The sequence below is a fragment of the Agelaius tricolor genome, unplaced genomic scaffold, assembly GCF_023055355.1.
Source record: "Agelaius tricolor isolate 1412-34295 unplaced genomic scaffold, bAgeTri1.0.p SCAF_7, whole genome shotgun sequence".
In the NCBI taxonomy this organism is placed as follows: Eukaryota; Metazoa; Chordata; class Aves; order Passeriformes; family Icteridae; genus Agelaius; species Agelaius tricolor.
This window is the reverse complement of record NW_027269267.1, coordinates 27,635,194-27,659,494: the sequence shown is the minus strand read 5'-3', so window position 1 is coordinate 27,659,494 and position 24,301 is coordinate 27,635,194. Positions and strand designations below refer to the sequence as shown.

Sequence of the window (24,301 nt, the reverse complement as noted above, 5' to 3'; positions counted from 1 at the left end):
TTTTATGCATCCAGAGAAGCTGATAGTTAGTGAAATATAAGTAAATAACTAATTTTTTACCTAGACTGAATTTGGAAAAAGTGTTTCTTCAGAAAACTTGGCAAACTATAAAGAGGGTTGTTTTTTTTTTCTTTCTTTCCTCCTTTCCTCTCCTCCTAGTTCCACCTGGTGTTTCTGTGTGGTATTGTTTTCCTTAGCTACCCTCAATGTTAAATAATTCATAAATTATATCTATGGTGCTAGACACTTACAGGCTTCCCCTCAGACCAGCTTTCTTTGAATATTTCAGACTGACTTTTTCAGTCCACATACCTAGAAAATATGAGTTAGTCTGCAGAAGTGCCTAATGTTGGAGCATGCAGCATAAGATCGGCATCAAGAGGATTAGGACACAAGGTTCCCTGGGAAGGTGAATCCTAGTGTGGACTGGAAACATTGCTGCATTTCTTGAGCCATTTATTGGTATTTCCAAACTGAAGGATGCTATTTTTAAAAATCTTGTATTGTGCATTAAATAAGATAACAGAACTTCTTTATATACTGATTTTTTTTCTTTTACAACTTTTTAATATTTGCCTTTTATAAACTTAGTGTTGATGTGCTGGAACTGTTATTACCAGGCATTTAGAATGTAAATAAAACAGCTTTTCTAGAGAGATGAGTCTGACTTTTAAAGATAAATATACAAAGGAGAAGGATAAAAAATCATAGGAAGAAACTGAATACTATGTTTCTTATTCCTCTTTTCTGGCACTGGGGAAGTGGTTATGCTAAATGACAGAGAGGAAGAGTTATAGCTGCAGTGAGTGAAATTTTGTAAGCTCCTCTGTAGGACATAATGTGCCTTTGGAGACCTGACTGATTCCTCCTCTTCCTTCATGTGACAGTAAAGTGAAGACACCACAAAACCAGTTTTGGTCACATCAAATCAGACATTGGACTGGGAAGAAGAAAATATTAAGCCATGCTTACTGTCCTTCCAAGAAATAAGTGCTGTACAAATCCTTTAAGCCCTGTATTGAAGGCTGGCTGATACTCATCCTAGAAATCAAGTCCTCACAAGGTGTCCAAATGCTTCCTACGATACAAACATCAAAAGATTTCTCCCTATGTAATAGACCACAGTATAATCCTGACAAGTGTGCCCTTATTATAGCAGAATTTACCTATTTATTTATTATTCATGAGTACATTATAGCATCTTCAGAAATATACTCTGCAGCAGGTAATCCAGTATGGGAAAACAAAAATGCGTACGTCTAATTATAAGTGACATTGAAAAGATCCTGTAGCAGCATACTTCCTTGGCACTGGCAAAGTACTGCATTATAGATTAAAACAACACAAACACATTACAGTTTGTATAGTGCTTCACTGTTGCTGGATGTATGTTGCTAAGAAACAAAATTGAAACATCTCTTTTGAACCTGAAGCCTCTTGTGAGCGTGGCGTTGCATGTGTCGTAAATGTTTTTCACTTTAGGATTGACTAAATGCCAGACCAGGAGAAATAGGGAGGGTTCATTAGTCTTGCATGTTTTCCAATCTACTGCCAATGAACCCAGCTATTACAGTAGTAAAACCATGTAAGGAGCTTCAGTGTGTTCTTCTGATGAAGTGTTGACAGCTGCTTGTTTGAATATTAATAAAGTCTATTGAGCTCTTCCTTGCCTGTATTGTCTGTAGCTTGAAACTGTGAAGATTTCTCTGTATATTACATCTCTACATTTCTAGGTACATGCCTGTCTGTGGAGATGGTACCCATTTCATCCCTAGAGATAGCACACCTCACTATAGAGAAAATTACAACCTTGAGCTCCATTAAACTTTTATTTTGGCAGCATTGTTTGTTGCTGTTTCCCCTCTTCAATGTAAAGAAATCAATGCTGATTGAAAGAACACGTGTCCTCTCTCACATATTGTAATTAATCCTTATTCTTCCAAACTTTTACAAATAAAAGTCAAAGTTATTCCTAAACCACATGCAAAAAAAGTTAATTCTCCTTAAAAAATTAAAAATTATTAAGTCAAAAGTGTGATAAAGAAAGGAAGAATGTTACAGTGCAGAGTATTGTTTCATGTGTTAACTGCAGATGGTTTGTTGAGTCGATCATGCATTGATTAGCTGTTGGTGAAGCAGCAGTTTGTGCTGGCTGGATGTGCTGGTTAAAGTTTAAGGAAAACACTGACAGCAGAGTGGTTCAGTTCCTGCTGGGGAGGGGAGACCTGGGTTTTTCATTTGCAGAGCTGAGAACCCAAGGACACGAACACAACTGCTGTGCCTACACAGCACTGGGCAGATAGGTGAATGGACATCCAGGAAAAAACTGGGCTCCTGGCAAATAAGTTTTCTTAGCTGGTTGCTGCAAGTGGAGTAATCTTGATTAAATATTCATGGAGTAGTGTTTGACTAAAATTGGAAATATTGGCCATCCCCTGCTGAACATAGCCCATGAGGGCACACAAATTCAAGGAATTCAGGTGTCAAGTGCCAGTTTACTGCAACTTGGCCTTTTAAAACAACTGCAACACAAGAAGATTAAACAGCAAATTTTAAACTGCTAAAAACCTGGCAATTTGAAATGTGTAGGTTAACCACAGCAATCCCTTCTTACTCCCTGCAAGGGATTTCTCTAAAGCAACTGTGCAGGCATCTCATTAGTAGCAGGACAGTGAGGAAACAGTTTATCCTCTCATAGTTGTGACAAGGAAATCGTAACACAGGATTCACCACGATGGTGTACCTGGGCATCTGCAGCCATGCAGCATGGGTCTCCTGTGGGTTCACAAATCCTTCCAGCAAATCTGCTCCACTGTGAGCTCCACTCTCCACATGTCCATGGCACCTGCCAGGAGTCTGCTCCAGTGTGAGCTCCACTCTCCACATGTCCATGGCACCTGCCAGGAGCCTGCTCCAGTGTGAGCTCCACTCTCCACATGTCCATGAGCCTGCCAGGAGCCTGCTCCAGTGTGAGCTCCACTCTCCACATGTCCATGGCACCTGCCAGGAGTCTGCTCCAGTGTGAGCTCCACTCTCCACATGTCCATGGCACCTGCCAGGAGCCTGCTCCAGTGTGAGCTCCACTCTCCACATGTCCATGAGCCTGCCAGGAGCCTGCTCCAGTGTGAGCTCCACTCTCCACATGTCCATGGCACCTGCCAGGAGTCTGCTCCAGTGTGAGCTCCACTCTCCACATGTCCATGGCACCTGCCAGGAGCCTGCTCCAGTGTGAGCTCCACTCTCCACATGTCCATGGGACCTGCCAGGAGCCTGCTCCAGTATGGGCTTCCCACAGGGTCACAGACTCCTTCAGGCATCCACCTGCTCTGATGTGGATTCCTCCATGGATATCTTCTATCTGTAAGTGGATAACTTCTCCACTGGGGACCAACATTGGCTGCAGGGGTCCAGCCTGTCTCTCCACAGTGCTCTCCAGGAGCTCCAGGGGAATCTCAGCTCCTGAAACACCTCCTCTCCCTCCTTGTCTGCTGACCTTGGTGTCTGCAGGGCTGTTCCTCTCACATAACCTCATTCCCCTCTCCAGCTGCAGTGGCCCAGGGTCTCTCCTTTCCCCTTCTTAAAAGTTATCCCAAAAGCTCCACCACCCTTGCTTTGGCCAGCAGTGGGTCCCTCTTGGAGCCCACTGGCTCAGGAGACAAGAGGGGAGCCTTCTAGCAGCCTCTAACAGGGGGCACCCCTGTAGCCCCCCTGCTACCAAAACCTGTCCATGCAAGCAAGCCCAATACAGAGACTTTGTCAGATATCCTCAAAGCTGCTGTTTATTTTACATGTGATTTTAGTGGGAAGAAATCAACTAACTGGAAAAGGTATTTTGGTAAACGGGGTAAACTAATTAATCACTAACTGAAGTATCTTTCTCTCAATTTTTTTAAAATCTGTTTTGCTACAGAAAGAAAATTCAATCATGATTGACAAAGACAAAAGAAATAGAATGTGGGGTTTTATCATCTTACAAAACTGTAACTGACTCCTAGAGAGGGCAAGGAAATATAGTTCTGTATACTGTATTCATGCCTGGAAAAATTCCTCAGGACTAGGATAAAATTCCTCTTTCAGCCTCTGATGCCATCAAGCACATTCCCACAAAGATTAAAAACTCCTTGCAGCATTCATGTAAAATTCACTGCAAAGAAGGTGGTATCATAAATGCTTGAGGCCCTAAAAAAAGTTGCAGAAAAATCTGAAGTTTACACTTTATAAAAGCCCAAGTTTACACTTTATAAAAGCATCTTGAAAGCCATGCCCAAGGAAGGTTCTACAATCACATTGGAAGGGCAGTGCCTTCCAGAAGGGCTGGATGTGCCATAAGAGCTACAAAACAAGCAATGCCTCTGTCCACACCTTAAAAAAATCCTGAACTACCAGGAATGAGATAAAAGTTGTCAGAAAACTGCAGTGATTTGATAGGCTGTCATACTGAGACTGGCAATGGAAATGTATTGTCAGAGGACATGCCATTGAAAAAAACTCACAGTATAATGCAGTAATTTTCCTAATGTCAAGAGTTTTGACATTTATTTGTCATTTTTATGGTCAAAATTATTTGCTTTTTTTTTTTCTGGGTTATTTTTTGCCTATAGGAGTTTCATAAAGGCACACTGATTATACAGGCAAGGTGCAAGGGAGGGGACAGAAGTGCCAGTCTAGGCTGTTGGGAAAGATGAGGCAGACAGCTGAAGTGCCTGCTTGAACATCTGCTGCCATTCCACTGCACTGTCACACACATATCCTTCTGACCTGTGGCCTACATGACCAACATGCATGTAAGGAGACAGCAGAGGTACATGGATGTCATTCTCTCTCCTGATGTCAGTGCTGGGGTTAAACACCAGGCGAGGAACTATTTTCTCCTCAGTATTAAAATACTTTCAAGAGTAATTAAAGTAACAAAGAGTCTTTTAAGTTGGCACTGAAAATAATCCAGAGCCCAAATGAGTGGATTTTCTGTGGCTGTTTCATATGGGGGAATCTCAGCTACCCTCTCCAGACCTGGAAGCAAGGGCAGGCTGTCACACACATGCTGCCAGGACAGGTATAGTGACAGCCAATGTACATTGGGGCAGTGGTCCTGCTGTACCTTCTGTAAGCATTTTCAGCCACCAGTTCTGTACAGACTGGTTTTTGCCAGGTTACCCTCTCCATGTATAAGAAAAAACTTTTTATGGACTTTATTGCTAGGTTTCTATATTGGAGGGCAATGTACAGGTATATGTACATGGATGGATGGATGGATGGACAGAAAGATCAGCTGATCTTGATCAAAAATCTTATCTCCAGTAAAAGAAGCAAAGAGAAGATCCCATAATCAAATTTGTCTATTTTGCAGTATTATTACCATGGTCTAAAATTTTGTATTTTTTGTTAGATATACCTGATTGTTTAGGTCAAATAAAAGGAGGAAAAGGCAGAGCTGACAAGTCCCCTTCTTTCCTCCTGTTTGGTATTAATATAACTCACTTCAGAAATACAAGAATGCTTTAATTTTTTGAATCTAAATGTAAATAAAGTAAGTAATGTAAGTATAACTGAATGATCATTTAAACATATAGAGAAAATGCACTAGTAACTGCTGAGAATTCCACCATAAGTTTAATCACATTGAATAATCTAAAATAATAATGCCTATCATTCGTATAATGCTTTCCAGGTTTAGGAAGAACCATAAAAATAGAGCAACTCATTCTTATTTAGTAGGCAAATGTTCCCTCACTATGCAAACTGAATAGTTATTGTGCTGTAGACTCTTAAAAGCAGAGCAAGCATACAAGCAAGAATTGAGAATGATTTCTGTATAATCAAATCCCATTTGGCAGAAGACTGCAAAAGCATTGGGCATTTTCAAGAGCAGCATGCAAATACATGAAGGCAATGCTGAAGGTGCAATGTTCATTTGCTGTCCTGAGAAAATGCCTTCAAAACCAACATAGATATAGCTGCAGACAGCAAAATCTGTCAAGTCTCTCCTGATCCTGAACTAAATAGCAAGAGAGATCATGCAGGGAAAAGAACCAGGAAAGCAAAGCAGAACACCCTTTTTAAGCTTTGAATTAAGACATGAAGTAATACCTAGTACATATTGATTTAAGGACAACTAGAAATGAAGTCTTTGAATGCTTCAACATCACTCTACTCTCCTGAAACAGTATTTTGCTTTTTTGAATATCTTCTTGTCTCCAGGTACTCGTCATTCTTTACATCCACCATGGGAGTGAAGCCACTTCCACAGCCTGAAACACCAGTTGCTTATCAGCTGCCTTGTCAAACACATTCACCAAGGAATGTGTGGCAAAGTGGGCAGCTACATCCCTGTGTGTAAAGCAGCACCTCTGCTTGAGAACCGTGTTAATCACATTACTTAATTAGTTCACAAATAATCACTTCACACTTATAATCTGTAGCTAGATGTTTTGGCAGCTGAGACAGGGAAATTAATAAAATCCACATTTGTTTAAAGTAAACCTGTTACATCTTTATCTTCTTTTTTTCCATGTGTTTTATCTCAGGCTTCTGAGAGTTTAATCTTTTTTTCTATTTCTAAACTTAATACTCTGAGTATTTAATTTCCTAATATATAAAGCAATTTTTCCCATGGTCTCTTTGGCAAGAAGAAAAAAAGTATGTGTGGTGATTTTATTTCTTTCATTTCCTTTAGGCCTGGCCTGGCCTAACTTCCACTAAGTCCCAGGTATAGAGAGGCAAACAAACACACACTAAACTTGTAAGTCTGAAAATACTTCTCCTGACATCAAAGAAATAGGAGGTGTTTTTTCTAGTTGGAGTCCAACTTGCAAGTCTCTTCCTCCTTTCATAAAAATGTGCTTTTATTGTCTCTAGTCATTTGTGCCATTTCTGTATAAACCTTTCACTCTCCTAATCTTTGCCTCCCTTCCTTTTTCCTTACTTCTTGTTCATCTCATGTCCACTTTTCTCTCTCCTTCTCTGGTTCTCCATTTCCTCCATCCTCCTTAGTGTCCCTCATCAATTCCTTCCCTCACTTGCAGTCCTCTGGGGTGGTTGGAGAGCTCCCTGACCTCCTCTCCCTGCAGGGGATGTAGCTTTGCTTCTGCTTCTGTGATGGCACACAGCTCCTGTTTAAGAGGGCACTTTCCCGGTGGATTACAGCAGATTCTCATTTTAAGTGCACCAGCAATTTCTTCTATTAAATAATAACTGTTTTGCTCATCTGCAGGTATTTGAAGCCATCCCAATATCAAGGCACCCTCTGATCACCTTTGGGTGCTGGCTCTCCAGAGTGCTGGAGGGGCTGCTCTGGGGCTGTAACTGGGCAGCTCTGGTGGCTGGCTAGTTTGGCTGTAAACTCTGGAGCAACCAGAAGGAAGGAGGGGATGAAAAATGCCCCTCTAATCACTGGAGGTATTCTGGTATGTAACACAGCACTTTTGGCTTTTATGTTTTGACAGTGATATTTAAGTTTTCACCTCTGAAGGAAACAATATAAGGTCCTTATACATTTCATTGCAGACTTTCCAATATTTCTCTCTCTTTGCTGAAACAATGCTTTTTATCATTAAATGTTCTCCACTGTTTCTTTTTCTTAAATTAACAGTTTTACTCCAGAGAAAGTCAAAGTCCTTGATCCTGTGTTCCACATTTCTCCAGGAATCATTATTATTTATAGTTTAAAACTGTTGTGCTTGGTATTTCTATCTGCAAGGGCATAGGTTCTAACCTTACCGGCCATTACCAACAAATAATGATCTGAGCTCTTTCTTCATTGGGAGCTTTTATTTGGCTTTACACATATTCCTTCTAGAGCAGAAAAAGAGTAGCAAGAGATTTGTGGCTTTTCACACGCTGAAATTAAGTAAATTTTATTGTACAGTGTCTAAATTACCCTTATCAAACAGGTTCAACTTTGTGTGCGCATTGGAAGTTAACTGCATAGTCATGAAGCTGATGGAAAGGTTTTGTGCAGCTGTCATGACATGGCCCTCACAAAAATGCAGTTTTAAAAGTGTCACTTAAGAGATGGATAGGAGGGCTTCTGCAAGCACTTGGATTGCAATCCTCAATTCCAAAAGTGCTCTGTTGTAGCACAGGTACAGAAGAAAAGACTGGGTTAGGGGTTGGACCACAGCTGAAGAATTTTTTTGGCAAGACTATAACATATTTCAGTTGTAGTTTCTGGGTTAAGCAGGACCCTAAATTGTATTAATAGTCGAAAGTTAGACAAAAAGGGACTTGTCAAATGAAATATTTATATGAAGAATAGGGCTTCTTTAGCAGCTTTCCTTAGGAGAAGCTCTGTGCATAGTCCACACATGCAAGTGGCTGTATGTCATATTTTTAAACTTCGTGTGGTTAATAAACACCACAGATACGTAACTCCAAAATGACAGGGTCTCTCCCCTTACCGCAGGGACTGACCACCAGCTCACACAGGACCCGGGCACATCTTGCTGCAGCCTGGGTACCGCGACAGACTGGACGGTAGCCGGGCGGGCAGCTGGCTGGAGCACAGGACACCCGGCAGGAAGAGAAGGCGCGACTCCCGCTCTCTTTTCCCCCCTTTCGGCCCCCTGAGGGTTGGCTACGATACCTTAACAATTAAATTACAATTATTTGGAGACGCCCTGGGGCACCGGGGGTGACGGGTTGCGGCCCCGCGCCGCCTCCAGCCGCGCCCGCCAGGGGGCGCCGCGCCGCCAGGGATGGCGGGGCCCGCGGGCCGAGCGCGGCTCCCCGCGGGGCGGCCGTGCCCGCCGGCCCTGCCTGCCCGGCCGCCTCCGGGACCGCTCTCCGCGGGGCGCCGGGACCGCAGGGGCTCCCCTCCGCCCTCGCCTGGGTGCCGCTGGCTTCCCCGAAGGGTCTCATCCGCCTGTCCCCGGGAGCCTCCGCCGGGAGGAGAAGGAGGAGGGAGTAGCGGCAGCAAGCGGGCGGCGAGCCCTGCTGGGTCGGGTTACAGGGAGCCACGGAGCGGCGGCGAGGCAGGCGGGGACCGCCTGCGGGGCGGCCGCCGTGCTGCGGGCGCCCCCCTGGGGCTCCCCGCCGCTCCCCGCCCCGCGCGGAGGCGCGGCGGGCGCCTCGCCGGGCCCCGCCGTAGCTGCCGAGCCGCGCCGGGCGGCGGAAGGAGGCGCGGGCAGACAGGTGCCCTCCTCCCGAAGCGCTGCGCTCCCCGCCGCTGGCAGCGCCGCCGCGCCGCACGGCGCTGGGCAGCGCCGCCCGGGCAGCCCCCGAGGTCGCCGCCGCCCGCCGCCGGGGACAGCCCCGCCGCCCCGATGGCCCCCGCCGCCCCGCCGCCGCCCCTCCCTCGCCGCCGCCGGCCGCGGCGGCCCTAGGGGCGTCGGGGCCCTGCGCTGCCCCGCGGAGGGGAGGCGGAGGCGGCGGCGGCGGGGCGGGGGCGGAGGCGGAGGCGAGGGGGCGGCGGAGCGGCGGTGGAACGCCGGCGGAGCGGGAGCCGGCGGCGGCGATGGACGAGTCGTCGCTGCTGGATCTTCTGGAGTGCTCCGTGTGCCTGGAGCGTCTGGACACCACGGCCAAGGTGCTGCCGTGCCAGCACACCTTCTGCCGCCGTTGTCTGGAGAGCATCGTTAGCTCCCGCCACGAGCTGCGCTGCCCCGAGTGCCGCATCCTGGTGGGCTGCGGCGTGGACGAGCTGCCCGCCAACATCCTCCTCGTCCGCCTCCTGGACGGCATCCGGCAGCGGCCCCGCGCCGCCGGGGGCGCCAGCGGCAGCCCCAGCTCCGCGGCCCCCACGTACCCCCAGCCCGCCGCCGCCCCCAGCGCCGTCGCCGCCGCCGCCGCCTCGGCCGCCGCCAGCCTGCGGGAACTGGCGGCCGCCAGCCGCAGCGCCCTGCTGGGAAAGGTGGGTGCCGGGCCGGGGGCGGGCGGGCCGGGAGCGCGGCCGGGCGAGCGCGCGTCCCCGCGGAGCGCCGGGCGGCCCCGGTTTGGCGGCGGGACGTCCCGCGGGCGGCGGAGGGTGTGTGCCCGCGGGCACCGGCGTGCGCCTGCCCCGCGCTTGTGGCCAGTGTTGTGGGAGATCCCCCGATCTAGCGATGGGACGCTCGGACGGGGATGTCATCAAAGTACTCTGGGCGGCCGCGGGCGGCGGGAGCGGCCGGGACCGCCCCGGGAAGGACACCCCTCTTTGGGTGGGTTTACACCGCCGTGGGGCAGCTGCTGCGCCGGCGGGCCCCGGGGCCGCCCCCGGTGTAGGAGAGCCGGACGCGGAGTTGTGAACCACAGAGTGCCTCGAAAGCGCTTTTAGCCGGCGTGTCGCGCTGCGCCGGGTGCCTGTCAGGTGCGGGCAGGAGCGGCTCCCACCCTCGCCCTGCCTGCGGGGCGAAGTCTCTGGGATCGCTCGGCCGGTCCGAGCCCGGCGTGTTCCTCCAAGCCCGGAACTCTCCCCTCCGCTCTCCGAGCGCTGCCGGTGCTGTTACAACCCCACAGAGCCCTCCTGACAGGCGGAACGGAGCGGGGTTTGAAGCTGAAGCTTCCCCTCTCAAGGGAGCGTAATTTCATTTTTATGTATAAGGTGTGTGATTTATCGAAGGCGAGTGCTGCAGCGTGTGCATTTATTTATTGAACTCTTCAATCGAGTGCCCCATCTTGCGCCCTTTAAAGTCCATGACAAGGGTTTCATTGGCTCAGAGGGGACAAGAACAGTCCTTTCACTGTTCTGTATTGCCCTTTCATGCGATATGACAAAATTTACTATTCGACCTCTTCAGGAGACTTAGGAATGGAGACAGTCTTAAAACTGTGAACTTAATCTCACTTTTAATGTCATATACACTGGATATGTTTAATTGTCTTTGATCTTTTACAAAATCCAGTTGAGGTGGAGTTTAGTGTACAGGATTTTGATTTTAAAAGGTCAGTGTAGAGATTCCTTGTGAAGTTGTATTGCTATAGTAAATCTTTCAATTAATTATTTTTCTACTTTTTTTTTTTTTCCCTGAAAAAAAGGAGTAGACCTGTATTGCTGTTTTAAAGTTTTCCCTGCAGGAAATTATGGCAAATGCCACACATTGTTCTGTAAAATTCTGACCTGGAGTTGGAATTGAAATATGCTAGGCAGCATTTCTGGAAGGGTAGATCTTTTATTATTGAGCCATAGTCTTCAATGAGTTTCAGGTACCTAATAATGACGTGTCCAATTTAAAGAAGAAAGGCAATGGAATTCTGCCTTCTGCTTTTTTTCCTTGTTTTCCAACTAAGCTTAGTGCTGTAGCTTTGTCACAGCAGACAGCTCCTGTCGTCTTAGTTTCAGCATTATAGAAAGAGAAGTTTGCATTCATTAGGTAAAGTACAATATCCCATGGTCTGGTTTGAAGTCCAGGCAGGTGTCTCTTGTGGGAGGCAGGGTCTGCTGATTACACCTGCAGTGTTTGTGTTGGAGGGGCAGAGTCTTGCACCCTCACTTGGCTTTTGTGACCATTCAACAAGAGAATCTCTGGTTATCAAATCTTTAAGTCCTAGTCAAGCTTGCATATTACAGTGGGGTGCACATGTAATAAAATGCCTGATGGGGAAAGCAATTTGCAAATTTTTAGGGAAATTGAGTTTTTGTTATTTTACCATAAATTGTCAGTCTTTTAAAAAGTTGCCTCCCTAGCCATTATTGCAGATATCATGTAGTAAATAAAATCACATTGCATTTTATAATTTTCTGTCTTTGATTGCGTAGCACTTTGGTGAGCGTTGGCTGTTCTGTTGTCAATTTCTGTGAGGCTTGTTACCCATCTGAATTTGACAGAAAGCAAAATGACACAACTTGAGAATCACATTTTGGCTATTATGGTTAACAACTGTGTTGTTCTTTTCCCCTTGCTGGGGTTAATGGGTAATTCTGGAGCAGTGGGTCTGCTGGGACAGACTGGGTCTGTGGAAGTGTTTGCTTGGCCTTTTGACTGATGGCACAATTTTATCCTGGAAATCAATGCAATGTGCTTGATCCTTACAAGGTTCATTACAGTGAAAGAAAGTCTGAACTAATCTGCTTTTAAAAAAAGCAGCAGGGGAGAATAATCCTCCTTGGAGCTGCTGATACAGCTGATTGCTGAGCAGTCCTGGAGACGAGAGTGCAGAACCTCTCTCTGTACTAAACAATAGATGGTACAATCCAGGCTGGAATCAAGCTTTTTGAGGCTGATACGGAAGAGAAGAATTACATCCCTTTCTCTCTTGCGTTGGTCTTTGACAGCTCAGCTGCCTTGAAGAAAGCAGAAGTGATTCTTTGTGATATATATATATTTCAGAAATTGCTGTAGATTTGCTGCCTGGGGCTTAAATGCAAATTGCACTACTTTGCTAATTATTACCTTTCATTTTAGATAATGCAGTATATGAAATAGGATGTACCATTACGAGCTTTTTGGTTAGGAAGGAAAACGCTGATTGTGAAGTGTAATGGCAGAGAGCCAAGGTCACTTCTATCAGACTTCAATCTTGCCCAGATCCTTGGACCAGTGTGTTAGAATCACACCAGGGATCTGTTTCTGTGGGAGTTTTAATTAACCTTAGAAGACAGAGCAGGGTCAGCCTCTGTGTTGCTATCATGCCTGTATTTTGCTTCTGCACCTTATACTTTGGAGAAATCTTTGCATAGATGCTATTTTCTGAAATCAACACATGTTGTTTATCTCTTGGGCAAAACTCTGTGGGGTTTGTGTTTTTTTATTGGGTCTCTGGCCTTTCTTTTCCCATAGTTTGTCACAGACTTGGTCTGTACAGACTGCTGAAAGCCAGTGTAAGAGGGGCTGAGCTGGGGGTGAACTGGCACTGGTGCTGTTTCTAAAGTTGTCCAACACCATTCTTCAGAAACACTCCTGAAATACTGTAGGTGTTTGGAGATACGTGGTACACATTTTCAGTATGTGGGAGTGCTGTGTACCTACTAATATATGATTGAACAATATTTGGGATCCTATCAATATACAGTAGTGTGACCCAGTGCCTCTGTTTCAGCCTGTAAAAAACAACAGTCTTGTTCTAAATGGTATTGCATATTTTGAGATACTCACATTAAAGCTGTTTAAATGCAGAGTATGGTATTAGACACTATAAAAGGGTCCAGCTGCTGAAAGAGCCCACTGGAAGAGTGAAGGAAAGGAAATCCAACAACTGTGTGCCCCCCCCACCCTGCTCTGGGAATAGACAGGAGGCTAAGAGTGGTTTATAATGGTAGGGACATTACTCACAAGGTTATAATTTATTGGCTCCTCTGTTTCCATTACCACTGCTGAATTGCTTGGGGAATTCAGGTTCTGTCAAAGTAAATGGCTCCCTTAGATTGTTGAGGCATTATGGTAAATCTGCCTTCTTTACTGAGTGTGGAGTTTGGCGTTGTATTTTTTTTTAACAATTAATGCAGTTTATCACTTAATTTTTTTTTTGGGGGGGGAGTTCTTAAGGTCTAATAGCCAGCTAAGTGCATGAAGTCTTTAGTAATTTCCTCCCAAACTAGGCGTCTTTCACTCCAGGTGCAAGGCTTATTGCTTGTTTGCTCATAATACAAACTGAGAACAACATTTGCATGAAAAAGAAACAAGCTAGTAAAACAAAACATGTCCTTTTTCCCAGAAGAGAGAACATGGCTGAAGTGATGGATAGGGATGTGGTGTGTTACCAGATGGGTTGTAGGTGCTGGTGAAGAGTAAGATGTGCACATAAGGAAAATGATGTGTCAGCAGCGTGCCTGAGCAAAGTGACGGATGGGCTGCACTCCCGTGTTGCACGGGATGCATCTCATGTGTATCAGCTTTGCAGAGCTATTTCTCTGTTTCAGGAGGAAGGCTGCCATTTGCTAGCCCTTGGCTTCATGCAGGTTTTGCAAGCAGAGGGAACAGCGCTAATTTGCTAAATAAGCTTTTCAGCTACTCTGTAGAAATTCTCCAAAGGAGACGTTCTGTCACTTTTTTAAGAGTTCTGCCTCATCCTGGACTGGGTACTGTGGATTAAAGGAGTTGACCTCACAGTATTTCTCTGCTCCCCTGTTTCTTTCCTTTTTTGTTACATTGTCTATCAGGTGAAGATCCCACCCTGGATTACACAAGAGGAAGCAGATGGAATCTGGCGTTTATATGCATTTATATATATATTACAGCAGGAGAGGATTGTGTAGGAGACACTCTTTGTCTTGGGCAGAGGGTAGTCTTCAGCTTGCCTTTTTAGTGGTCAGGCTTGCACAGACTGGAGTGCCATTCAGCAGTGTGCCATGTACATAAACCCAGGGACTTACCTTACTTTTGTTCATTCTCTTTGATTTATTTGCTTCTGATGCTGTAGTTTCACTGATCAGCACTTGAACTTTGTCATAAAGCATCCAAAAAGGAGTGATGTTCCGTGTGTCAAAGGCTCTGATCTTGAGGATTTCCTTTTTGTCTGGCAGATGGCTAAAAATGTGTTTTGACACAGGAGATTAACTACCATACTAAAGGATATTGTGAAGAATATAGCCAGAAGTATTTAAAACCCCAGCAGCTGAAGCTGTCTCCACAGAAATGAGTGAGCAAAGGAGAGGGGATTGCTAAGGGGCTGTGTCAGAAAAATTCATCATTCACTGAGCACTTGGACTTTCCAGAAAATGTGCCATTTGCAGGTGTCATCTTTATATCCATTACGTTTTCCAGAAACAGAGTATTTTTAGTCGTGATTTTTTTCTGTGTGATGATGTTATTTTACTTGCAAGCTAGAAAAATGTGTGATGGACCTGATGTGACCAAAGGGGGCCAGTGCTGACAGTGGACTTTTTCTTCTGAATTGGGGTGGCCAGCAGTAGCTCAATCGCACCTAAACAAGTTGTGGGGCAGTGGAGAGAACTTTGTGTCATTAGCCCCAAGCCCTCCCTATTAGTTTGTGTCAGTGTGACATGCCTCTATAGGACTCCTCTTGATGTCAAATGTGAATGCTAAGTTTAATCCCTGCACGTCATCCTTCTGAATGATTCATGATGAATGCTGGTAATGTTTAGCATATGACAGGGTTCCATGTTCCATAGCTGGTTACTCAAAGACAGATGGATAGGCTTGCTCAACTCAGCCCTAAAGTGCACATTTCAACCCTGGCAATTTTTGCCCAGCTGCCCTAAAGCTCTGCTGTGGTTTCAAAGCACATGCAGAACATGGTCATTGATGTCTAGTGAGCTGCATGACCTTCCTGGGCTTCACATTTCCCAGCTGGAAACCTGCCCCAGTAGCACTAGCCCACCCTCGTGTGCTTCTCAGTCTTCCAAAGGAAGCTGCCCTTCAAACACAGAATTATTACAAGAGAAACTGGGTTTTGGGAAAATTGAAAAGTGCTGGCTGTATGCACTGAAGCTGCAGTGGTTATTTTCTGCTGTTGTGTGGGGTTTAGCAGAGATGCTGTGCTGGGTTTGCGGGGAGCGCCGGCGCAGGGATGCAGCGATGTGTGCTGCACATGGACTGTAATAGTACACTGTATTCCTTGTTTCTAATCTTATCAGTTCATGTTCAGGCAGACTCCTGGCTCTGGCTGGGTGCCCAACAGGTCAGACGGGCTGCAGGCACTGGCTGGTAATGCTGGGTGCCTGCACTTGCAGGTCAGGGGGAGGCTACGCATGCTCTTTCTAGATGAAGCTGTGTCCATACGATCAATAAGCTGCCACATAGAGTGCTACAACAATTTTTTATTTATGCCATGGAGGATTTCTTTCTCTGAGAAGGTATTTTCTTATACTATAGAGTTATTTTTTTCTGCTCTCATAATTTTGGCTTAGTAATCCCATTACAATTTCATCTTGAAAAGGCTGGGTAGTTCTTGAGTTTTGCACTGTTGTCTTTATATTGTCCCCTCTAATTTCACTATTCTGTTCAATATTTCATGTTGTTTCTCTTAAGAAACAGTGCTTAAATTTCAGATTAAAACCATAGTTTACTCTTGCACTTCAGTGACCCACCTGAAATATCATCAGCTGTGAGATGACACTTGTTTTCAAAGCCGTAGATCATTCTTTCTTAAAAATTTTTCCTTGAGCTTCGGGAGGCATTATAACTAATATTTCACTCTGATTAATGTCTTTAAGCATTGCAACATTGTAATTGATGACCTATAGAGTACTGGATTTATTCAGTGTTCAGGGACTTTGTGACTTCTACAGACAAAAACTGCTGGGGATAAACACGGTTTCTGCTTTCCTGCATTCACTCATCACATATCAAACTATATTTTTGCAAACATGTTCAATGCAGTCCTGTTAAAATCTGATATTTTACAGCAGGTTTTCTCAATCTGCCATGAGCTGTCATGGGAAGAACCCAAGATTAGTTCTAAAAGGACATGAGTGCCTGGACAAAGATAAACTACAGGATTTGAGAAAGTTGCATGACCTTGGTGTTGCCCAGCTCCCACAGCAGCTGTGCTTCTGCAGCTGGGGAGGGAGTGACAGGGAAATACAGTGCCAGCTGAAAGCTACCTGTTTATCCCTAGTCTTGCACCAAAACAAACTGCTCCTAATGACAGAAGCCTCTTGCTTGGAGCAGCCTAGCAGCCTGGTACTTTGGCTGTAAAGTTACTGGTCTGACCGTTATGCACCAAAAAAAAAAAAAAAAGAAAAAAAGAAATAATTAAACCATGAGAAAAAATTATTTCTAGTGCATGATGCAGATGAGCCTGTGAACAGGTTCTCCCCATTTGCCAGCCCCATATCCCTTTCTTTTGCTAGCTTGGATTCCTCTGACAGCTTGAGCCATGCTTTTTCCTGACTGTATGGGCTGGTGGGGGGGTTGCTGATGTGCTGGTTTTACTCACTTGGCTCCATTACCGTCTTCTCAGCAGTAATGTTAAACTTGTTACCTCTTCTTTGTGGGAAGTTTTGCTTATGTTGCTAGAGGATTGCTGAAAAACCTTTAAAATTGTTTGAATAGCTTTAAAAAGAAAAACCCAGACTGTGTGCCTAATAATTTAATCTAATTGTCTTTGTATGTAATTTGAATGGTTTTGTTCCGTTAGACAGAACAAACATTAATTTAATGATGCATGTACATGAGATGGCTCTTAGGGGAAGAACAGAAGGAGAGAGTATTACTTTTGGTATTAAAAATACATTTTGTTTTCAAAAGCAGAGAGAAAAATGTAAAACATCTGGAATCAAGAGCACTTTCTGACCAGCCTTTTGAGCATAAGTTCCATTGGTTCCCCAGAACTTGCTGCTCACTGATTGCTATCAGCTGGGGTGACCTGTGAACTCAGGTGATGGGCAGCTGAATATCTGCCCAAAGGAGCTGATGGAGCTCTTCAGGTGTCAGTGGAAGGACTTGTCACCTGGCCCTGGGCTGAGACTTTCACATCTGCAGGCCAGCTATTGAGGGGTTAAATAGTGAAAAACTTGCTTGGCTTTGTCTTACAACTGGTTTCTGGCACTTTCAGAGCATGGGTTGGCCCCTGCTGGAGTTTGGCTTCTTCTCCTGTCGGAGTGGTTGGGATTTTTGGTGCGCCTGGTCTGTTTGCATGTGGTTGACCGAGGGCAGGGGTTTCTGAGGGACACAGATCCTCATGAACAATTTAAAGCTGTTTCTGCAGCAGGTCTCCATCTTGGCCCATTTTGGAAACAGGAGGGCTTAGCTGTCTGGTTCACAGTGCTGGGTGCCAGGAGGAGAAGGAAGGCTGTGGGATTCGCTAATTAAAAAAAGGGAGAGATGGAGCTGTTTTCTTTCACCATGGTGTTTGCATAATATAATTTGAATCAGGAATGCTGAGGAATTTTTGTCCACTTGCAGTGGCAGTGGGACAAAGGTGCAAACCCCTTTCCTGCTTTGCAGCATTCAGCCTCTTTTTTAAGATACCTAAAGGATTTGTGGTAGGGAAGAATTTGTCCCTCATGTTGGCTGTCAACAGGAATATGATTTATCAGACAAGTGAAACTAATGCTGTATATGGTTAAGGAGTGCCTTTCTGTGCACAAAAATGGTATTTATGAGAAGAGATTGCTTCTTAGTCAATGCTTAGAGTGTCTTTCCACTGCTACAGCAACAAGCACAAGAGTCTGATTATTCAGGCAAGTTAGCATTAATTTTTTTCCAAGTTTTTTTAAAATCTGATGCAAACCAATATAAATTTGCCATTGCTAATTTTAGAGTGGTCTGCTTGTATAAGATAACAAATCCCAGTTTTACTTTAAAGAGAAAGTATTTTAACAGAAGGCTGGCAAGATTGTTATCAAAATGCTAATGATCATTTCTCCTACAGTCTCAGTTATTTTCAGAGGGAGGACTAGAATAGATACATAATATGAATAATATTGATTTTAATATGTATTACTGTCTCATTAAGCTGTTACAGTCTTCCCCTTCTGGACAAAGGTTTATTAATTGCAGCAGTTGATGTATCATTGAAGTGATTTAGGTGCAAGAAGAGTATAGGGAAAGAGAGATCTAAAATGTTGACTGTGCAGTAGTGGATGGACCTTTGGGTTAAGATATTACGGCCCTAACCAAACAAAGGGGACGCTGCTGTGTTTGATGTGCTGCCTCCTGATTGCCTTCCCTGCAATAGCCAAGAAGTCAGCCAAACACAGGCACTGTCATATTTACTTTCCTAAATGATCATTTCAGTAAATATTACTGAACATGTTTATTTGTGGATTACTTTCAGGCCAATTCCAATAAGAAACTCCTCTGTGACTTACTATAAAAAGACACGATTTTATAAATATACTTTTTAATTTCTAAATTAATTTTGAAACAGCTTTAACAGCTTTTAGTAGGCTGCCTCTTTACTGGCTGCCTTCATATGTGTTTTGAAATGCTTTTATTTCAGCTTGTACCAGGTTTACAATATTGTCATTCTTATAAGCAAATCAATATGTTTTCATTTCCAATAACTGCAGTAATTTATGAATTTGTAATTATTTTAATGCAGTGAAGTCGAAGGAAGTAGAAGGAAGATTTTGTTTTGATTGTGTTTTGATTGACTTCAACTTACATTTAGTTGTCTGTAAACATGGTACACTCAAATGTAAGTATGTATACTATATATATCTATCTATATCTATCTGTATATCTATCTCCCTGAATGTATATTTTCTTGTCAGGTGGTCCTGTTCCATGCATTCTCATGTCCATATCTAGTAAATTGTGCATTATTGTCAGACATGGGTGTGTGCTGTGTCACAGCCCAGTGCCTGGTCCAGCCACATCTCTGGCTGTGTGTCCATGGGGACACGTGTCCTCAAGGGATCATAGGAGTGCACCCACACAGCTTCCTCTTGCACCCCAAAAACACAGGCCTGTGCTTGTTGTGTGAGGGAGAAGGGATGTCCAGCAAGGGTTGGCTGGAGAGGAGGAGGAGGAATGGGTCCTGGTGTGCTGCAAGGCACCTGTTCTCAAGGATGCTGGGACAAGTCGTGATGGGCTCTTCTGATGCTCATTGCTGAGCCTCCTGGTGATTTCCTGCTAAAATGTCACGAGATGAGGCACAGAAATAGCACAGACTCTCCTGACAGAAGTGGGATCTGTAGCATGTTGAGTGGGCACGATGCATCCATGCTGGGGCTGCTGCTGCTCGGCCAGCTCTGTGTAGGGAGGGTGCTGCCCTGTGGAAGAGGCAGGCGAGGACATCTTTGTGTTCAGTCCAGAGCATCTTGCATTTCAGCCAAGAGCTTTTGTGTGGAGAGCCTCATTCTTTTGCATATGCTTTTTCTAAAACAAATCATAAACCCCCCTGGGAGAATAGAGTCATACACACACGTCATAAAATACAGTAAAAATAGTAGTTGACAACCATGAGATGAAATTTTTTGCTTATTCTCCTCTGCTGTGTAGGTAATCATGGTGTTAGATCTTGGTGGGAAACATCTGACTATTTATATTTCACACTCATGCAGCAATGTAAAATCTGAACCAATTACACCTTTTTAAAAATTAGTAAATTTTTTATAAAAGGAAAGCATGTTACCTTTGATCTATATTGCAGAAGGGAAAATTCATTTTTTCCTAGAGTTTTATCTGTTCTTTTGATAAACACAGGACTTCCTTTTATGTGCAGTTAGTCTCACTTCTGTCTGAGTGTAAACTTCCACAATGGTCGCTACTGTTGAAAATAATCCAGCACATTTTAAAGAAGGGGCTGTGGAGATTTCATCATCTGTACTAATATTGTTCAGCCAGGGAGAGGTCATTTTCTGCTTCCTAATAAACAAGAACTCAATGGCCAGGGTTGAATGGCCAACCCCCCTTCATCCCTGGCTTCTAAAACCAGGAAGCAAGCAGCTAAAGGGAAGGTTGGTGTCTTCCTCCCTTTGTCTTGTCAGCAGCACACTACAAGAAGTACAGAGGTGTTCAGAGCCACAAGGTGTTCAAGAGCCAGTTTCTTCCTTTCTTTCTTCCAAGAGCCAGTTTGCTTTCCAGTTTCTCCACTTGCGATGTTCATTTCATATGAATTTTATACTCTTGAAATCGCTGTTGCTTAGAATTGGTTTTACCTGTTGTATTAAAAAAACCCCAAACCAACAAGATATAGCATTTAATTTGCTGCAGTGTGTAGAGCAGAGAGACAAGCCCTGTCTACCCCCATAAATGAGAGCAGGAAATAGGTTTGGTGCCTCAAGCACTGTGATTATCTGGGGAACTGGGTGGAGTTTGTTGTCCTGTTTAATGCATCTCCTCTCCCAGCTGTTTCACCCACCTTTAAAAAGATACAAAAAATAGGAATACCAGAAAGAAAGTGCTTTGTTGGTAGTGGTAACAGAAGATCCAGCAAAGGATCTGTGTCATTGTCCTTCCTGCAGTGCTTCATCACATGAATCCTCACTTTTAAGTGGGCTAGGGCACCTGCCTGTGCCTTCACTCCTGCTTGTTGAATTTTTAACCTCCCAAACCAGCACATCCTCTCTAGCCTATATTGCAGAGCCCAGCTTTCAGGATGAGCATCATCACCTTTTTTTCTGTGTGATGAACTCAGAGAAGGACCCAGAAGATGAGCTCCTTTGACGTGGGTGATAAAGTGCTTCATGAGTCACTGGTGGTAGTGGTCAGGGGCCCTGGGAGAGGGGGATGCCTGGTGGTAGCTAATGATAGAATGACTGTACCAAGTAGAGTCATACAGAAAGGCAGCACAGGGCTGGGCAGAAAATGAGAGAGGAGCATTTTGGATGTTCAGTTTCCTGTGGGAGTAGAGCTTGTGTGATAGCCTAATCTTAAAAATATGAGGGAAGTATTTAGGGAGAGTTTGCCCTGACAGCATTGTAGATTGGTATTCAATAATAAGATTTGGAGACCACGTTGAACTTTCTAAGTCTTTGTACCCCATTCTCTGAACTCAGAAACCTGTGCTGCACCAGGGACATAATCAGCTGTTGATGGTGGGCATCTTCCTCATTGCTACAGCACGAAAGGATGTGGTGGGCTTGTGCTTTGTTATTGAATTAACACTCCCAAGACTCAGCCTGCTTTGACCACCACTCTTCACATAGGACACCACTTACTTAGAAAACAGAGGCAGGGGCAGCTGTCTCTGGCCAGTGAACATGGGAGGAGAATTCAGGGTGCACAGAGGTGACAATAAAAGGGGCACAGTACCAAGGAGAAGAGGGGATGTTCCCAATGGCTGATGTTCTTCATTTCTTTGTAGTTCTTTGTGAAGTTCAAAAATTACAGGAGGCATTCCATTTGTTCCAGCCTTGTTCATGTGTTTTAGATTTTTGTTAGTTTGGTTTTATACAAAATAGAAATGTAAATTCTTCCTTTCTCAAGTGAAGAGATGAAAGGAAATTACCTTAAGTTGCACTAGGAGAGGTTCAGATTAGATATTAGAAAAAAAAAAAATCACTGAAAGAGTGGTTAGACATTGGAGTGAATGGAGTCACCATCTCTGGAAGTGTTCAAGAGGCATCTGAATGTGTCATTTGGGATGTGGTTTAGGGGTGATTATGGTGGTGCTGGGTGGATAGCCTTGAAGATCTCTTCTAATCTTGGTGATTCTGTGATTCCCTCAGCAATACCCTTCATGTAGTGAGTAGTTTCTACACTAGAATGCTGCCCTGCCAAAGAGGGTTTTTTTATTTAAGTTGATCATTTGAGAATTAATTCATCTGGTTATAAAAATTGTGGTGAAAGAGGAGTGGTTGTTTTAGGATCTTGGATGTAGGAGAAGTGTATTTCCTTTATACTTTTACATAGTTATCGTTCAGGAGATTTTTTGTTGATGCAGGGGCTAGGGTGAAAAGAAGCTGTGCTCAAAGTTGAATTTAGAGATAGCAGGAAATAGGATAGATTTGAGGTTCCTCAGCTGGTCTGATGCTTTTGATGAATATGTGTTTCTTTGATTGAGTCATCTCATGAGTTTTGGGTAGTGATGCCGATTCCCCAAATCAGTCAGTGCTGGTGAAAAAAATAGAAGCTAAACACTGAGCACAGACTGTGGTCAGCCTGCAGTTGTCTCATTAGTGTGTAAACTCAGTGCCATTGGCAATGAGCAGATAAAGACCAGAATGAATCTCAGGTAAAACAGTAAAGGTTACTTCAGGGGTTTTTTTGCTGGATTTTTTCTCTCCCTTGAAGAGTTTAAAAGAGCATTAAATGATGCCTCTATAGCAATATTTTATTTTTTGATGTCATGTAGTTGCAGACCCAATAAACTAATAGTATGAGGAGATTCTGATCCTTGTGATGTTCAGTATCCTAGCTGCTTAGTAGCTTTGTCTGAGTGAGCTTAAATACACACTCTTCTGGTTTTTGTGGCTTTTTTCAGTAATTAATGAAGAATGTGAGTAATCTGCTACTTGACAGATCTGCTCTTTAGGACTCTGACTCTGTTTGGTGGGAGGTGTGAGAAATCACTACTGTAGTATGTAGCAATATTGTAGCACCTCCGTAGAACCATTTTGGAGAGTGTTGCTGGAAGGCAATAGTGTCCTTCCTAGGAATAAAAGCTTGAAAAACATCATTCAAATAGTTTTGCTTCATTGACTTGGTGAAAATATTATTCAAGATAATGGTTTGCACAGATGGAGGTGCTGTATTACTTCACTATAGGTCTGTCAGGTGTTACTATTTTCTGCTCTGCATGCCATGAATAGATTTGCTTTTTCCCTCTTATTTAATGTATTTTCTTTCTTTGCACAGGCAAGAAGCAAAAGGAAACAATTTTTCCAGGAATAAAAGACTCATGTGGAGGCTGTGTCCTCATCACCATGGATTCAGACCATGGAGGGGTTTGCTTCCATTGGGGTGTGGGAGGATGTTTTCACTCTGGCTTGATGGGAGGTGACAGCTCAGGAAACCCCCATGGCCCACTCTGTGCCCTGTCATGTTCCGTGCTGCTGGTGCCCCTTGCTGCTTACAGCTGCCTGGGCAGCAACATCTCAATGGCCCCATTGCTATCTCCCCTTGACATTGTCTCTGCCCCATTGCCCGGGATCTCACCCCTTTGTCCCAGGATCCTCTCTGTGTGGGGCAGCACAGTCTCTGTAGCAGAGCTGTTTCTGAGCTTTGATGCTCCCTATTCATTTTGTGAGCAGCATTGGAGCAGACATGGACCAAATGAATGGCTGATGTCCACATGGAGACGTGGACACCATGTAAAGTTCTTTAGGTTCTTTAGTGGGACCAGTACTGTTCAGTATCTTCATTAATAGCAGACATGGGATTGAGTTCACCCTCAGCAAACGTGCTGATGACACGTGTCAAGTGGTGCCATTGAAATGCTTGAGAGAAGGTGTGCCATCCACAGGAACCATGGCAGGTTCAAGGAGTGGGTCCATGTGAACCTCATGGAGTTCAGCCAGGCCAGGTGCAAGGTTTGGCCCTCTGGCAAACACTTCTGTCACTACAGACTGGGTTACAGATGGACCGGGAACCCCTCTGCCTAGAAGGATTTCAGGATACTTGTGCCTGGAAAGCAAGGCATGAGCTGACAATGTTCAGACATGTCCTGGCCTGCATCCAAAGCAGCATGGCCAGCAGATTGAGGGAGGTCATTCTACCCTACATCACTCTCAGTAGACCCCACCTTGAGTACTGCAGCTCTGGGATGCCCCAAACAAGACAGATGTGGACCTGTTAGAGGGGGTCCAGAGGAAGGCTGGAACACTTCTCTTAGCAAGACAGGCTGAGGGACTTGGGTTTGTTCACCCTGGAGAAGGGAACGTTCCAAGGGGACCTTATTGCAGCCCTACAATATCTAAAAGGGGCTTACAAGAAAGATGTATAGAGATTTTTTTCTCCAGTGCCTGTAGTTACAAGACCAGGGGTAGCAAATTTTAAGTGGAAGAGGGTAGATTTAGATTAGATATAAGGAACAAATTCTTTGCTGTGAGGGCTGACGAGGCACTGGAACAGGTTTCCCTGAGAAATTGCGGATG

General features: G+C 44.6%; 1 protein-coding gene across 1 annotated transcript in view; it reads left to right on the top strand.

The window, feature by feature from the left end:
- Positions 1 to 9,315: 9,315 nt before the first annotated feature.
- The window catches only part of SH3RF3 (SH3 domain containing ring finger 3), a 246,912-nt gene continuing 231,926 nt past the window's right edge, over positions 9,316 to 24,301 (top strand). The window contains exon 1 of the mRNA XM_071430728.1: positions 9,316 to 9,847. Within this exon, the coding sequence (XP_071286829.1) occupies positions 9,452 to 9,847 (396 nt within the window). The 5' untranslated portion in view covers positions 9,316 to 9,451. The remainder of the gene's footprint in view (positions 9,848 to 24,301) is intronic.